The 16090-nt window shown below is 41.8% G+C and overlaps 1 protein-coding gene across 23 annotated transcripts in view; it reads right to left on the minus strand.

The window, feature by feature from the left end:
* Positions 1-12466: 12466 nt before the first annotated feature.
* The window catches only part of ZNF438 (zinc finger protein 438), a 53078-nt gene continuing 49454 nt past the window's right edge, over positions 12467-16090 (minus strand). For all 23 annotated transcript variants that reach the window (XM_054190366.1, XM_054190358.1, XM_054190357.1 and 20 more), the window contains one exon: positions 12467-14743. In XM_054190366.1, coding sequence (XP_054046341.1) covers positions 14134-14743 — 610 coding nt within the window. In that variant the 3' untranslated portion in view covers positions 12467-14133. The remainder of the gene's footprint in view (positions 14744-16090) is intronic.

Genomic DNA, 16090 nt, shown 5'->3' on the forward strand with positions numbered 1-16090 from the left:
CTGATGAAAAGTCAAAGAGAATATACATAAAACTAGATTTTTGTAGCACATCACTCTGTCTCCTGTATTGTCGCATGAAGTTTCACTGAAAAATAAAACCACCTGGAGGAATACATTTGTGCAGTTAAGGCTGACCTGAATACAAGGCTTTTTTTTCCTTCTGGCCTTGCACAGACATTTTACAAACAATTGTTTTCCAGAACTGCATATTGATCTTCACCAGTTTTTGATACTCTTGCTACATTCCAGGAGCCTGCTCATCCTCCTGGTGATGCAGACGATCCAAGAACGCGTTCACCGCTCTGCAGCAAAATTGCCCATTTCCCCAGCAAGACGCGACCAGCCGTTCAGAAAGCCCAAGCACAGCTGAGGAACCTTTCAGAGGAAGCACAGACACACCACCCCGAAAGACAACTCGCGCTCCTTCTGCTGCCTTCACGTCTGCAGCACCAGCCCCAGCAAGGAGGCGATTCCAGCCAGCGGAGACGTATGATCTTGGGGAGCCACCTGCAAAAGCCCACACAAAAGTGCTCCCCAGAAACCTTCCGGCCTCGTAAACCTCTCACGGGCCCCCGAAGGCCATAAATCCTGCACAGTCTCTCACAACTGTTTCAAAACACTTAATGTTTTCCTTCTGCTCTGCGGTTTCCCTGCCCACAGTGGGGATCTCTGCACCCACTTGATACTGAGCCTGGCCGAGTATTGCTCCATATGCCGAAACCCAAGATGGAATTGAGCTCAATTGTCTTAGCTGATGTCCGTCTAGGTAAAACATCAATGCTTCCTTATGACTTGATTTATTTTAAATTTAAAGGGGGAAAAGAAAAAGCAGTTAAGTATTTGAGTCAGATTTTCAATTTCTAATGTCAAGCTTTAAGAAATCAGTGAAACAGATTAATAGTGAAACAGATTAATAGTGAAACAGATTAATGAAATTAGCCAAACTGAAGAATTCGCGTGTGGGACAAGCATGACATTTCTCTCCATAAACATAAAAATGCTATTTAAAAACCAGCATCTCAAAGAAGGAGAAAAAGCTTGTAAGGAAGACGCCTTATCCTGTCTCCCCAGAGAGGGTAGCAGGAGCAAGCACTGAATACAAAACTGATTGGCAAAGCAAAGTCAATCCTTACAGGTAAGAAGGTGCAGGGATGTGGAAAAACCCAGTTGGACCCTGAAAAGGAAATTAAATGTGAATGTGAATGTAAAACTGGAAGTGCCCATATCCCACCTGAAAAAGACTTTGTTGTGCAGAAACTGGGAATAGCCGGCGTGTCTCTAATGCAAAACATCTATCAAACTAAGAGCATCAATAAGTGAGCCAACAATACATCATGAAGAGGGAAAACCAAGCAGTTTCAACAATTGTAGCCATTTTAGTCCGTCCTCAATATTGAACTATGATTTGGAAACATTTATGATGTCAAAAGGTAATGAAAGACATGAAGGTCTGTATACACTCCCCAAAGTTGCCTACCCTCAAACTAATCTCACACCATTCTTCAGTAAGATGGGCGACCTCTTGCCCAGTGAGGTGTGTTGGGTGTGAACTGCCTGCACCTCAGTTAAGAGGTGCCATACAGAAACTGCTTATTTAACCAAACACTTTTGCCGTGGGCAGAAGCTGGCCAAGAAGATGACCATGGGCTGTGCTGAGGTGGGAGCCATCAGGTATAGATGGGCACCACCATTCTTGAAGGCTCAGCATTTCAAGTTATTTTATTTAATATTTTTTATTAACTAGGTAGGGGAATCGTAATGAAATCTGTGGATCTGGCGGAGTTAATTGTTATTGTAAGGGTGATGAGAATACCAGAATATTGTGTATGAGACTTAGATGACTCTGTGGGTTGGAATATTAGAAATGGATTAAATTTGATTGCACCAACTCCACATCATGCATCTGGAGACACCTAGGTGGAACTGTAGCTTTCACAAGGGGACTTGTTATTTGGCTTTGGCAGCGAATGAGGAGGGCTATTAGCTCACAAGATGATTATGAGCTACCAGAGCAATGAGGCAGTAAGGAAGGAGATCAAACTTTATGACCTAAGAAGTTTATTCCTATTGCTGTGAGCCTCACCCATGATCACTCAGGCTTTCTTCTACCAGGCGCTGAAATGGCCCCATTTTTCCCCACTGCCTGCAGCCCCCATGGGAGCCGCCGTAACCCCCCCTTCCGGCAGTGGCAGAGCTCCCGGGGCTGTTTGCAGAGGGAGCTGGTCTCTCCTCCAGGTCCAGCTCAGCCCACTGGCACCTGAGAACGAGAGACAATGCAGTGAATGAGAGACAACAAAATAAAACCACATAAACCGTCTCGGAAGCTCAGCTGAGTCTGTAAGCGATCCTCCCAACATGGCAGTGAAAGTGATGGGCTGCTCTGCCCAACATGCCACCGTCTCCAAAACCCTGCCCACCTTTGCCCCCGGCACCCCAGGGCTCAGGGGCGAAGGAGCTGCTCGTTAGCCACAGCGCTTCGGGTGCTGAGCTATCGAAGTGCAGCAAACTGAACTTTACATCAATTATTTTACCATGAGGCCCGTATCAGCTTTCACTAGCAAAGCATTTCATACGGCATAAAAAGGATTCCGTTCCCAGCAACAAGTCACTTTTTTGTTATTCGGAGACGGATGGAGCCTGCAAACAGCTCCTGTGGTGGTAACGCCGGGCCTGGGAAGGCCCCGGCTCTGCAGCGATGGGAAACGGTGCAGTGACAGCTGTAGGTTCGGTGTGTTTGTACCTCTCCCTTTCCCTGGACACATTTCCCCAAAGGAAAAGGGATTCCAGTACATGGGCGCACTCCAGTCAACTTTGATGCTCAGCTTTACCACCTGGTAAAAAAACAGCAGGATTTTAGTTTGTTCATTTCTAATACTTTTCCCCAAAGTTTCTTACACATTTAATGACTAGACTAGAAGGGATTTTGCTGGAAAGGGCTGCTGCACGCAGGCAGGAGGGGGATGCAGCTAGAAGGACAGCAAAAAATACTGTTTGCCACAGCACATCGGAAACCCAAGCTGCTATTACATTTTCAAGGCTATTTCTCCAAGCGTATTTCAATCTTTCTCGGTTTGAAAACCTTGAAAATACTTCCAGACCTGCTTGTCTTCATTACTTTTCCCAGACCGTCTATAAAACATCAGTCAATAACCAACGCTACAGGTAGGAAAACTCTGCAAGGGAGAAAAATCTTAAGCAAATAATGTATTTTTTAAGTCCACGAAAAAGAAATCACTCTGTGGCCATCCACGGCCAGTCATTCTTCAATCAGTAATTTCTGATTAGCATCAGGTACTGCTATTCTTTGCAGAGACTATCTGAGATTTTTTTACAGGCTACAGTAAAGAAAATGATAATAAGGGATTTTTTCTGCTCTGTACCTAGAGCAGCCAAACCCCCTGCTGCAGCCGGACGAGCCTGTGCACTGCGTACCCCTGCAGAGTCTTTGCAGGCGGGATACAATCATGTGCAAAAGAGCAAACAGGAGGGGGGAAAAAGCTCCCCAGCGAATTTAACCCCGGGTGAGGCACGACATACTCATTCCTTTTAATCCCTTGCAGTGACTTTGGCAGATATATCAAAAAAAAAAAAAATTACATGTTTTTCAGTTATCTTTATTTGCCTTCATTCTTACCAAATATCCCAGTCTGGAAATACTTTTGAATTTCTTCAGCTCCTCTCTAGCTTTTACCCTGGTTCTGTACTTTCTGCAAACTGCAATTTGGTGGGTGAGTTCAGACCCATTTATTCTAACTTGTATCGTAATTGCATACAGCAATTAACTTCTTTCTCCGTAACTACGTAAGACTACTCCTTGGTTTTCCTCTGTCTCAGTTTAGGCTTCTTGACAGAACTTCCTTCTTCATCCCATTATTACTAACGCTAACAGGATAATAACCAGCCAGTGAGGACGTTCACTGAAGTCCAAGTAAGGTTCTTGCACTGGGACTTCTTGACCTGCTGTTCCAATCGCTGTAATCAGCACAAGGAACAGGAATTTTCTTGTTACACACACAATTTTCTCACGAATTAATTAAAATAGATAAGATACGCTGCTCCGTAATTCAAATCAATTCTCACTCTCTATCCTACGCTCGCCTGCAGTCGCCCAGCGGCTGTTGGCTCACCGGCAACCACCACAGGCCAGAAGGGGCCGGGTGCCACAGAGTCACACACGGGCGTCAGTCCTGTGGAGACTGTGGAGTCGTGCAATGAGAACACCACTGACTGCCACAGAAATACCCAAAGTGCCTATAAAAATGAAGTCTTTGCAGGATCTGCTAGAATCGCCCGCTGCAGCGCTCCCCTCCACAGGCAGCTCCTCCCGGAGGGTCCGTGGCCGGAGGCAGCCCCACGCTGCGACCCGGCGCCGGCTGAGCAAATGGGGCAGAGCGGATCAAGCCCCCTGCAGCTATAGCCCCCAGCTACGGGGGGGAAGGCGGAGGCTGGGACGGGACCGCCGGGCTCCGCGGGGGGCTCACCTGGGAGCAGGCAAGCCCAGGCGCACGGCGACCTTGGCCCCTCCTGAACCAATCTGGCTCCTGAGACGCATCACCCCTTTGCGGTCTATGAAAATGTTTCCAATAGATAATATTAATATTCCACTAGTCGAAATACGGAGCAGCTCAAAGTTCTCCCACCCAATTACTGTTCTGGCCATTAGTGCAGCAAGCTACTAAAACCAAGCTAAAAAAGGAAGGTGGCTGCATTCACCATGCTGCTTTATTTCTCAGAAGCATGGCATTTGGAAATAAACTAATCACTTCAGTTTGACAGTGAGCAAAGCACTGTTTGCTGTGATCTGAAAGCCTTGAGAAGGATTTGGGTACATTTAAAGGTTTATTAGAATAGTGAAAGGGCTTGCCTGTACAGAGCAAGGATGCTGGAGGCTGTGCTGAATTGATACTGATGTATATTAAATATAACACTGATATAATGAGGGGCAGGAAACTTGAAAGGTTAAAAGGTGAATGACAAGAGACTTCAGGCTTCATTATAATGGCTCTTTTTTTCTGTTGGTTTTGTTTTTTTTTTTAAACAGTGTAAACTGAAGATTTAATCGCTTTGCAGAGTTAGCAGCGTTTAAAGTTCTAGCATCTATTCTCCACAGCAAAGCACTACTATGGCATTACGGCAAAGAGAAGAATATTGCAAACAAATGCTGCACAGAGAACTGAGCAATGATTCGAAGTGACAAAGTCCCTATCTGCACCTTCCCCCTGCTGCAGGGAGAAGTTACCTACTCAGTTCCCCAAACCTAAAAGACCTATCGTCGTCTTCTGGTTTGAATGGAGTTCTTAATTATATTGCAGTTTCATCAGAGCAGTTGAACAGCGAGTCTACTCTGTCATGAATTTTATTTGAAATAAGTTATTTACACTCAGATAGCCTGCACATGTTGGGGATTTTTTTTTTGTTGATTTTTTTTCTCAAGGCTTTATTACGCTGTGTTTACTCTTCTTTTTTTTCATTTTTTTTTTCCCCAGCCTGGTGTTTTTCAAAACCACTGCCACATTTTAGGTACTCCAAAAGGACTGTGACTGAGAACAAACCCCTGGATTTTCCTTTAAGTGCGAATGCATCTTGACAACTTCATGAGCTAGAACGCTTTAAACCCGAGAACACCTTGCCGCATCTCCTAGAACAAAACCTTACTCAGTGCTGAGTAAATAATAATGCATTTCCGCCCTCTTAAATCCCACTTGTGGATTTATTGTCTTACTTTCCTTGGACACAACTGCAAAAAGGGGAATTATTTTTCACAGCTGACAGTGGGAATGCGGAGCCCAGGAGGCAGCGAGCCCCGGAGACCTGACAGTCTGCTTGAACCGAGCCTGCAAAATGCGATTCATCTGAGCGCTGCAGAGAGACGGGGCGGGGAAAGGATGAGCCTAATTGGTTCTGACTATAAAAGTCAGATCTTGGTTTTCTCTAGAGATGCGCATTGCAGGAAACACTATTAGTGAACCTGGATCCCTCTTAAAAGGGCTAATTTAATCAAGCGCTACAATAATTTAAGAATGTGACACTGTTAGGAGATTTACATATAATATTTGACAGTAAAAACTATCAAATGTTTGTCATTACATGACACCAAATGAATCATTTGGGAGAAAGACGATAGGTATTAGCGGTAGCCGAAGGGAGCGGCCTCGCAGACAATGAAGCTTCGGAACAGACAATTTGTTGAGCACTAATTTAAGCCCAGACCCTCTCTATTATGCACAAAATGAAAACATGAGACAAAAGCTCAATGAATAAAGGATGCCTATCATGAAGGTATGGGAACGATTTATTATCAAGTGACGGACGAAATGAGTTCGGTGTCAAAATACCCTTTTGTGCTGCTCACGATGCTGAATGTTTCCAAACGGGAACTCTGGGCTGCCATGAGGAGCTTTTCCGGGGTTCCCATCGCACTTGAGGCCGGCAGGGATGGAAACCGCATCGATTTACCCCACGTTCCTTGGCCCGCGTGTGGAGCTTTCAGACAGATCCTCCAAGGGCTTCAGGCTTCTCATTTTTTTCAGTCTCTCACCTCACATAAGCACTTCATTTATCAAAAAGGAAGGGGAAAAAATCCATTCCGTGTTGAAATAGACTGCCACCTGCATTGCTTCCTAATGTAAGCAAATCCCAGTGGAACGGTTTAGCACCAGACTTTTCTGCCGGACCAATAAATCACTCTCAGAAATATCGTTTCAACCCTACATGTGGTGTTAACCAGCAGGAGTAGCACGCTTTTTAAAAGAAATTCCAACAATTCAACAATTAATCCAATTTCCTGGAAGAACACAGGTGGCCACTGTGTATTTCAGGGTTCAGATCAGCCATAGATGTATTAGCAATACAATAATGACGCTGTTACCTCATTTTAATGAAAGAAAAATTACTGGAATACACTGTACAGTGTGACACTAACACACAAGTTGAAAACGTTCCACAGACTGAATCCATTTATAATTCTGTGTGTGATGGTGTGTGTGTGCCTGCGTAAAGACACTGGAAGCGCTGCTCTTGAGCGGCATGAGACTATTAACCTGTGCAGACATCGCGGTTGTCTCCTGGAGTGCCGATATCCCATCCATTTATCAGCCCGGCTGCCTCACCAGGTAGAAATAAAACGGTGCTCTGAGTTTAACAGGATGCAATCCGCTTAGGAAGCGTGGCCGGGCTCCGCTCTACTGTCCTCGTGAGAGTGGAAAAAGTGGATTAGGAGAGCAGCGCATAAAACGGCATGAAAAAACCAAATTCTTCCCCGAAAACTTCCCCTCCAATTATTCACGAAAGAGAATAAAAATAAGCACGCTTTGAAACAATCTGTACCGCTTCTCTATTTTATAGTTCGCTGCGATTGCTTTTAATTAACTTGCGTCATTTAAATGGCCCGAATTCTAGAGCCGGTTCCCTTTAAAAAAAAGTCTTCTCGCAAACTTTGATTAGCTCCAGAGAGAAGAGGGCAGATGACTTTAAATGGCATGAAGGTGGATTCATTGGCAAGAGTGTCAGGTTTGCACTTAGCAAGGAACTGGCAGATAGCAGAGAACGGCTGGACAGGATTCAAACTCCAAGGACTCCGAGCTGAAAAAGGATTTATTTGAATAGCAAAGTACAGCAGTCTATTTACTTCAGTTAAAATTAATAAAAGCTTTTAACTAAAAACATGTAGAAATTAAACTTCCAGTGCAAAGCAACCGCATTGCTTCAAAGGTACGGTCACGGGGATATTTATTGCTTTCCTCCCTGGCCGTGTCATTTATTGCTCCTAGCAATAGGAAGGTAGATGGATCTCCTTGATCGGCTGTATGTTCAAAAGTCAGATTAAACCTGAAGCTGCACAAAATTACTTTGCACACAGGAAATAAAACGCTTTATTTTTGTCCTAAATCAACTGTAGGAAAAAAGTAGTGTATTCACTGCATGTGAAAGGCCGAGAGCCTGAACTCCCGGGAAAAGCAGAGCAGTCAAAGGAGCGCGAGCTGCGTCACGCAGGTAGACGAGAAGCTTGGCCACGGTCTGCAACAACAAAACCAACGGGGTTTTGTGCCAAAAGAAGTTCTCACTCTTGAACGATCACCAGCTGAAACTGTGGCTTGCTTTGGTTTTGGGGGAATTTTTTTGTCACAAGATTTGTGCTTCCCTTACAAATGTCGCAAAATTGCTCACGGGTATTTATAAAGTATCCGCTATCCTAGTAAAACCTTGTTTACGCTCACGACTCCATCACTGGAGATGGACCAGTGGGAATGGCAACCGAAACGGTTTCCAAAAGGCCAGGAGTTGCCCTGCTCCCCGGCTGGTGCTAAGCCCTGCTCCGGGGGGAGGCCGGCCCGGCTGATCGACCCGCTCCCCTGCAAGCCACGCTTTCTTGTGAAGCATTCTGCGAAACAGCGTTCACAACTACTCGATCCCAGGCTTTTGGCTAGCAGCAAAGATGCCAGACACAATGCTGACTTTGTTGAATCGAGCATTTATAAATTGCGTCCAGCCAGAACAGCTCACAGAGGATGCTGAAAAGGTAGGGTGGCTAAGGGAAATGGAAAGAGAAAAAGCAAAAATGGCAAAAAGAAAAGGGAAAAGAGGGGAGAAAAGGGAGAGAGGGGAGAGAGGGACAACCGGGAAAAGAGGGAAAAAGAAAAGTCTCAGTCATGGTGTCTCTGAATTGCTGCTTTACACCATCAGAGCTGCATGAGACACTTCTATGGAACTTCCCTGATTCTAACCTGCTCCAGTTTACGATTCTAACTTGGTGATGGGACATTCTAGTCTTTTCCAACAGCACATGAAGACCCCAAATCACATTTAGCAGCAGCTTTTTCTCATAGCAGCCATTCACTTTTTTTCCTTCTACTTGCCAGCATCGTATATGCAGGAAACTGAGTGAGACATTTTCTTATTTTGGCAAGAACTGATGCAGCACTTGATTTCACTTTTATGGACTAAAGCTAAAAGATGCTTTCTGTAGTAAACTGAAAGACCGCATTTCAAGTCTGGCAGCAGCCGGTCTCAGCAGCCAGCGTGTAGTTCACCTAACTACAACCATGCAACTGAGACACCAAAAAAAGACAACATTCACAGTCAGCTATGCCGTTTGGAAGAGCTCATGCCCAAGGAAGCCAAGGATGCTCCAGACTGACGTATCTCAAGTGGGAGCAGACTTTGGAACCATGTAACCACAGGGGGTGGAAGGAAGAAGTTTCGACTAAGGCCTCAGGACACTTCTTCATAATATACAGACCATTAAAGGCTAGTCATACTGAAACTTGACCTTATATTCAATACATTGTGGCAACCTTCATCATCGCTACTTCCTTTGCATATTTCTTCCCCTTTCCTCCACTGAATTATGCTATCCGTCCCCTTGAAAGTGTTTGAGTATCTACATGCCTTGGACCATGATCTGGACTGGCACAGCAGTAGAAATATTTAACCAAATTCAAGTCAAAGAGAAGGTATGGACATTTTTTAATTCTTACTTCCCTTGACCACTCTAAATAACTGCGTATAAGAACAAACTGTTTGTATCTACTAGTAGAAGACATATCATCTATAAATTTCATCTACAGTGGTGTAATTGTGCAGAGAAATCCACTTATGGGACAGTTTGCTTACATATCTCTTTCCAACAGAATTTTCTTTTCACTGGTTTCATCTGTTATTCTAGATTAAATTGGAAATTTCTGCAAAATAACTTCAGAATAATGTTTCTGGGCAGCAGAAATCATAATTCATCCTATCATTTCTAATGCTTACAGGGAAAAAGTCAATAAAATGTGAAAAAAATGGAAGGGAGAAAGCTTCCTTTGTACTTGATAGCACCAGACCTACCATATTTTAGAACAGTCCCGGTACTACTACATCAAGAAAATTGTTAAACAAAGCACAAGTAGAGAACCATGCTATTGTCATTTTTTAGGATGTCTTGAAGGTTTGTCAATAAGGTATTAGAAATTCACTCAAGTCTGAAAACCAAGTTATTTTTACACTCAAATTTGCGGTTTCTACTCTGGAACTGCAGAATGGGCAGCCACATGAAGTCATACGCTGAAGTCCCGAATCTTGCACGTTGCCCCACATTGTGCATGTACATATGTAAGGCCACCAAGACTATTTTCATTTCACAGACGTGTCCGTCTGTACAGAGAAAGAAAGTAAACACATTTTTTCCTGAAACTCGCTTGCAAGCTCAGGTCTTCTTCAGTATTCCTAACCAAGAGAAATTACGGCAATTTAATAAAACATGAAGAAAATCCTACAATGATGTGACAGATCAGCTATAAAAGCACACACTGAAATGAGGACAACCTTTAAGCCATCAGAATTTTCGTCATGAGACCAGATTTTTTCCGTGTCATATTCAACACGCAGATTTTCATTCTTCAGAGCTATACGGAATTTGACAAGTAAACCTAATGCAGTTAATAGCATTTTAATCTTTATGCATACGAATCACAAACTTACATTGTACAGGTTTGATAATAATAACTGACAGCTGAATTTGAAGTATACATTTTGTTCCAAAATAGATGCGCATGTAGGTGATGTGTTGTAGAAATATAATATACTACACGGCTGAGCCTAGATAAGCTGCTGATTCTCAAACGTCAGCATCATCTGCACAAAGTTAGGGTTGAAATCTGCTCTCTTAAATACCTGTTCATCCTTCTTATGGCACTTCCTCTAAAGAGCTCAGTGAATAGTAGATAAAATAAGTATCTAATGAGGTATGACAGAAACTCTGATGGAGCTAAACAGCAGAGATCTAAATTCTAATAAATAAATGAAGTAAAACATTTACTGCCAGCAACTATGTCAAGTTAGCCATAGGAAACTGTAGCTCTGCAGCTGGAGAAGGGCAATATTCTGCAAGCCAGAGAAGCGATGGAACTCCTCCAGCTTTGATTATTTATGGTGTGATGATGAAGGCACGACTTTCCATGTGAGGAACAGCCTTAAAGTTGAACAGTGAAGCTGAAACAGAGATTTAATGAAAAATCAGAGGGGAACAAAACTACAGCTACAAACCAGTAACATTCGTTTTACCAATTTAAAAATATAATTTATGTGCAAAACCAGATGTTAACTTGTCCAGCTTCAAGGTAAACAGCAAACTGTATTCATAACAACCCTCCTGCTGAACAGCAAACACGCGCTATTTAATGTTGCTGTAAATAAGGCTCACTTCATACCTCCAAATGTTATCAAAATGATCACAAATGCAAAACAAACATATTTTAAACAAAGGACACATCTGTATTTAATGCGAAGCTATTTTCAAAAATCCCAACCTTTCATAATCTACCATAATCGTAATAGCCTGAAACATAAGAATGCTTTCAGCCTCAGAAAAAAAGGCTTCTAATTTTAAACATTTACGGGGATACTGAGAAGTGCCTTAGAACCATGCTTTAAAACGTTTTCAGGCTTTAAATTGCTGAAAGCTGAGACCTCTTTACCCATTTGGCCTGGACTAGAGAAAGAGAGAGAAGCACGAAAATATGATGAAAAAACTTAAATGGAAATTTTCATGTACAAAAAGAAACGCAACCCACTCCCTTGTCCCAAACCTCCTTCCTCCCATGACTGAAACTCCCCCCTTTTACATGAAATGAAAGGGAGTGACGCTTCCTGCCTGATAACCACCCCCAAACACCTCATCTACATCACTGCCTCTGGTACACCACCATTTTTAACAAATACTATTTGAAAATACTTTTAAAGGACAACTCTGCCATCATTGGTGCTGTTCCTGAACAGGAGGGACTCAGAGCTGCATTCATTTCAGCTCATTTTAAACTATACCAAGAGATGGGTGATTTTACAAAAAACGTGAATTAATGTCTGTTCTAAATAATGAATCTGATCAAACCTTTGAATGTTTTTTGCTCAACTCTTAAAACGTGTGCTTTATGCTGGGAATGAACTTCCCTTTGATATATTATAACTATGTGAAGGAGGGATTGTTCTCACGTTTCCGTTTCAGAGAAAACACCAAGCTGTTTAATTTTGGAAGTTAAAGGATTAAGTTGGGGGAAAAAAAAAATGCTTCTAAATGCAAACATACTCTACTACATTAAATCTAGTCTTAGTTTGATACGACTTTAAAATTAGCTATACCTTTCCAACTACGCCATACATTCTGCTCCATGTACCCAGTGAAAATAAATACAAATATACTGTAGGCATTAAAAGATGGGTGTGTCATACCCAAGAATAAGCAGTATTTTTAAAATAGTTCAACATACAAAAGTAATACATGAAAGAAAAGAAACAACCACAAATATGTATTTATAGCAACAGATAGTAGGAAGGAAGTTGTGAAAATCCACAGGGATTCTTCCACCTTACCAAGCACCTGTACAGTTCTGTGAGCATCTTCCTTTTGTCTTTTATTTTTTTTGGCTCTAATCCTATAGTTCAACTCCAAGGCAAAGCACCATACAGGAAGAAATGACAGTCAAAACTATTAGCTCATCAAAACTGCCTTTAATATTTTAAAACAAAAGACATACACAAAATATTGCAACAGCTTCTGGAATCCCACTCAGAAAACCCAACATTTTTAGATCTCTTCTCATGTTCCCATCACCACAAATTTTGCAAAACAGTGAGAGGCCACACAGGGCATTTTGGGAATGACTCTTTCATCGTTGCAATCCCTCAATTACAGTTTGACCACAAGAAGGAATGAATACAGTAGTACTGTAGAGACAGTATTGCTGGATTTTTCAGTTTGCCCTCTGATGTGCTCTGACTTCTGCTGAATGGTGATACAGTGGCTTCTTACACTATCTCCATTATTGCTCCCAAAATAATTCAGAGGTACATAAGGCTTTAAGTAACAGCAGTTTAACACCAATTTCATACTAGATTCAACGGTTCAATGACCTTTTCATCAAAACTGAGCTCCAGAACTCCATCTCCTTACAGCCTGAACTGACTTGCCCCCTTGGAGATGTGGTGAAACGGTGCCGTGCCATGCCTGCTCTGCAGCAGGGGACGCAGTACGCGCTACTCCTGCACTACAGCCTGCTTTGCATCCTGGTAAGGCAACTGCCACTGGCTCCTGACATCGGAAGGTTAAGGTGCCGCACGCAATTCCTCTAGTACAGTATATCTGGCAACGCAAGTGAAAAAAACTTATTACATGTACCAGAGACTCAGAAGTGCGGGAACAATTTCCCTCTAAAGCCACAGACTGTGTCACCTGCAGAGGTACAAAGCCATACACCCAGAGTGTGAAAGGCAGAGTGCTAACGGTGCTGGCAGCAGTCGTGCTGCTGTCACAGGCGGTGCAAGGAATATGCTCAAAGTTCACTGTGAATCATGCAGTCTATTGCAGAATGTCAAACTTCCCAGGAATAACCAACTCAACTACTATTTTTAAAATAAACTTTTTTTTTTTTTTTCATAAAGCAGTCAAGCTTTGAGGGTTCCGTCTTCATGGGTGGCAACTAACTCAGCTTCAACCCAAAGACTACAGGCAAAAAAACCCGTGTAGGTTTTTCATTTTCGCTGTTACCAGGACAGAATATAACACTTCAAATACCTGCCAATAGCAAACCTGCAAGCAAGGATCGTGGATGAAGACACTGAAATCAAGAAAACAAGAATTAAAACTCTTGACCTATAGGTTACAAAGCTCCTGAATGCCGGCTGCATGTATGCACATTCAAATGATTCAGAGAACTGCATGGAATTATACATTTGCCATAAAATCTGGAAGCACAGTTGAAACTGAAATTACACTTTAGTCTGGTTTGTTATTCCATTCAAGATTGAGATTACTTCATATAAACTGATTTATTTCTCTGTCTGTAGTATAATTTGAGAATCTTTTTCTTGATGTTAACCATTCATATTGAGTATTTGCTGCTGCTATGTTCCTTAAGCATGAATTTTAAGTACAGTATTTCATAATTGGCTTGCATGTACCCATCTGGAAGGATACTGGATAAATACATTTTCTATTTTAAAAAATAAAGGTTAGCATAACTTAAAATAAACCTAACAAGCCTACCAAGAAAACCTCTGAAGTGATACATCTCTTGAGTTAGATTAGCAACACAGCAAAAAACCATAAACAATTTGGTAAGGTAGTTGATGTTTTTCATATCATTGTAGAATAGAGCTTCAATGTTCACCATTATTTGAAAGTTCAATAATTCCTTGTTTTGATAACAAACTAAAAATTGTCCATAAAGTGGAAGGGTCTTCACAGTTATGATGACTCTGCCAATGATTACAAAGATCCTCTTTTCTTTCAAATAACTGTTTGCATAAAATGCAGTTATAGCTCGCTTTTGACCAAATCTCTGATTTTTTGTTTGGTGTACCAAAACCTACATTTTGCATCTTGCCTGCTTCACCGCTTCCTGACTGACTCAGTTCGCTTTTAGATAACATATCGACGTTATTTTGATGGTGAAAGTGTATCTGTCTTTTCAGTTTTGAAAAAGTATAAAACTCCTCCTCGTGGGCACTGCATTTTGCTAAATGTCTTCTCTCATTGTGCTGTTTCCAGAAGTGGGTTGTGTGTTTGATCAGTTCCCCCTTAGCTCCTCTGTTTCCTTGCAAAGCTCCTTCCTTTACTCTTCCCTGGATCTCTTCTCCATGAGAGCACAATAAGTGAAACTTCATTTCACCAAAAGACTGTGCAATAAACTGGCATCGACCACATTTGATCTGTAATTTCACTTCTCCTGGGTTATGGAATAGGTCCTCAAGATTGCACTTATTTCCCCTGTTAAAAAAAGGACATAGGAACTACTTCAGTATTAGCCATGCACAGAATAGAGATGGCAATTTCTGTCCTTATAAGTTCCAAGAAGAGATGACATCCACGAAACATTCTTTTAATTAAGAACAGGCACTGTTGCTACAGTATCTAATTTATTTGGAACAGAAAAATAAAGAGAAATAAAATAATAATCAGGCCGATTAGAAAAAAACTAAAACCAAATGTTATTCAACACTGTTGGGTTGAAGAACTGCCTCCAAAATTAGCTTTGGCAAAAATAATCTGTTAACAACACTAACTTTTTAATAAAAGGTTAATAACGTTTTTTTTACGTTCCTGATTTAGTGAGGTCAATCCAAATCCTTCTAGCTCTGTGCTAAAAAAGTGAAAATGAGTATTACATGTATCATACTACTAAGAGAAACTAACTTGTTTATACTGACTGATCTAAGGTCAATTTAAGGCAAAACCACATGTCGCACCTCCCACACCAAGACGGAAACAATGGAACTTCAAAGTTTCTTTTTTTTTTTCCTAAAAGTTTGTAGAACAGTTTTAAACAGTTTAAGTACCTAATTTGCAATTGGGCAGCTCATCTCATTGATCTAGGACAGCTCTGCAGTATGAAGGACACAGATACAAGTGGAGCTGGCAAGTCCCTGGTTTAAGTTAAGCCAACCAAAAGAAGCCCTCCACAGAAACCTCCTCACGATGTCTACACAAAGGATCACGTAATACTGTGCATTTATGCACATTAGACATCTCACCCAACAAAAAAATAAACTAAATGATTCACTGTAAGAGGGCTAGTAAGGCTGAAAGGAAAGCGCCGGTGTTTCTTAGGTTTAATGGCTTAAAAATTTCTAACTGATGCCCCAGAGAGTGGAGCTATGCAAAGCAAAACATACAAAATTGAACCGTAGCGTCATAGTCAGGCATCAGGTTAAAGCCCTGAGCTCATTAAAGTGTACTTCAATGAAAGTAAATGCACAGTGGAACAAACAAAAAAGCCAACGTTTACACCTCAAAATCACAATGCAGAGAGAAAAGAATGTTCTATCCATCTTAATATGGTAAATGTTAACTTTTCTACTTGTCTAAGTGATCGCAAGAGCAGCAGTAATCAACGCACAAGACAGATTAGCTCACAGCACTCCAGAGAAGGAAATGGGATAATGATCTTTAATAGGGTAAACAAACTACAAGCTAATACTGAAATATGAATTGCTTTGCACTTATTGCAGTTGGTTCATTTATCTTCTGGGGAAAACCCAAAATGGGTAGAACACAGAAGACAGTGCAGATTAACAGAACAAGCATTAGCTGTGAGAAATGGACCCATCAAAATAG

This window comes from Rissa tridactyla, chromosome 2 (genome assembly GCF_028500815.1).
Source record: "Rissa tridactyla isolate bRisTri1 chromosome 2, bRisTri1.patW.cur.20221130, whole genome shotgun sequence".
Taxonomy (NCBI): Eukaryota; Metazoa; Chordata; class Aves; order Charadriiformes; family Laridae; genus Rissa; species Rissa tridactyla.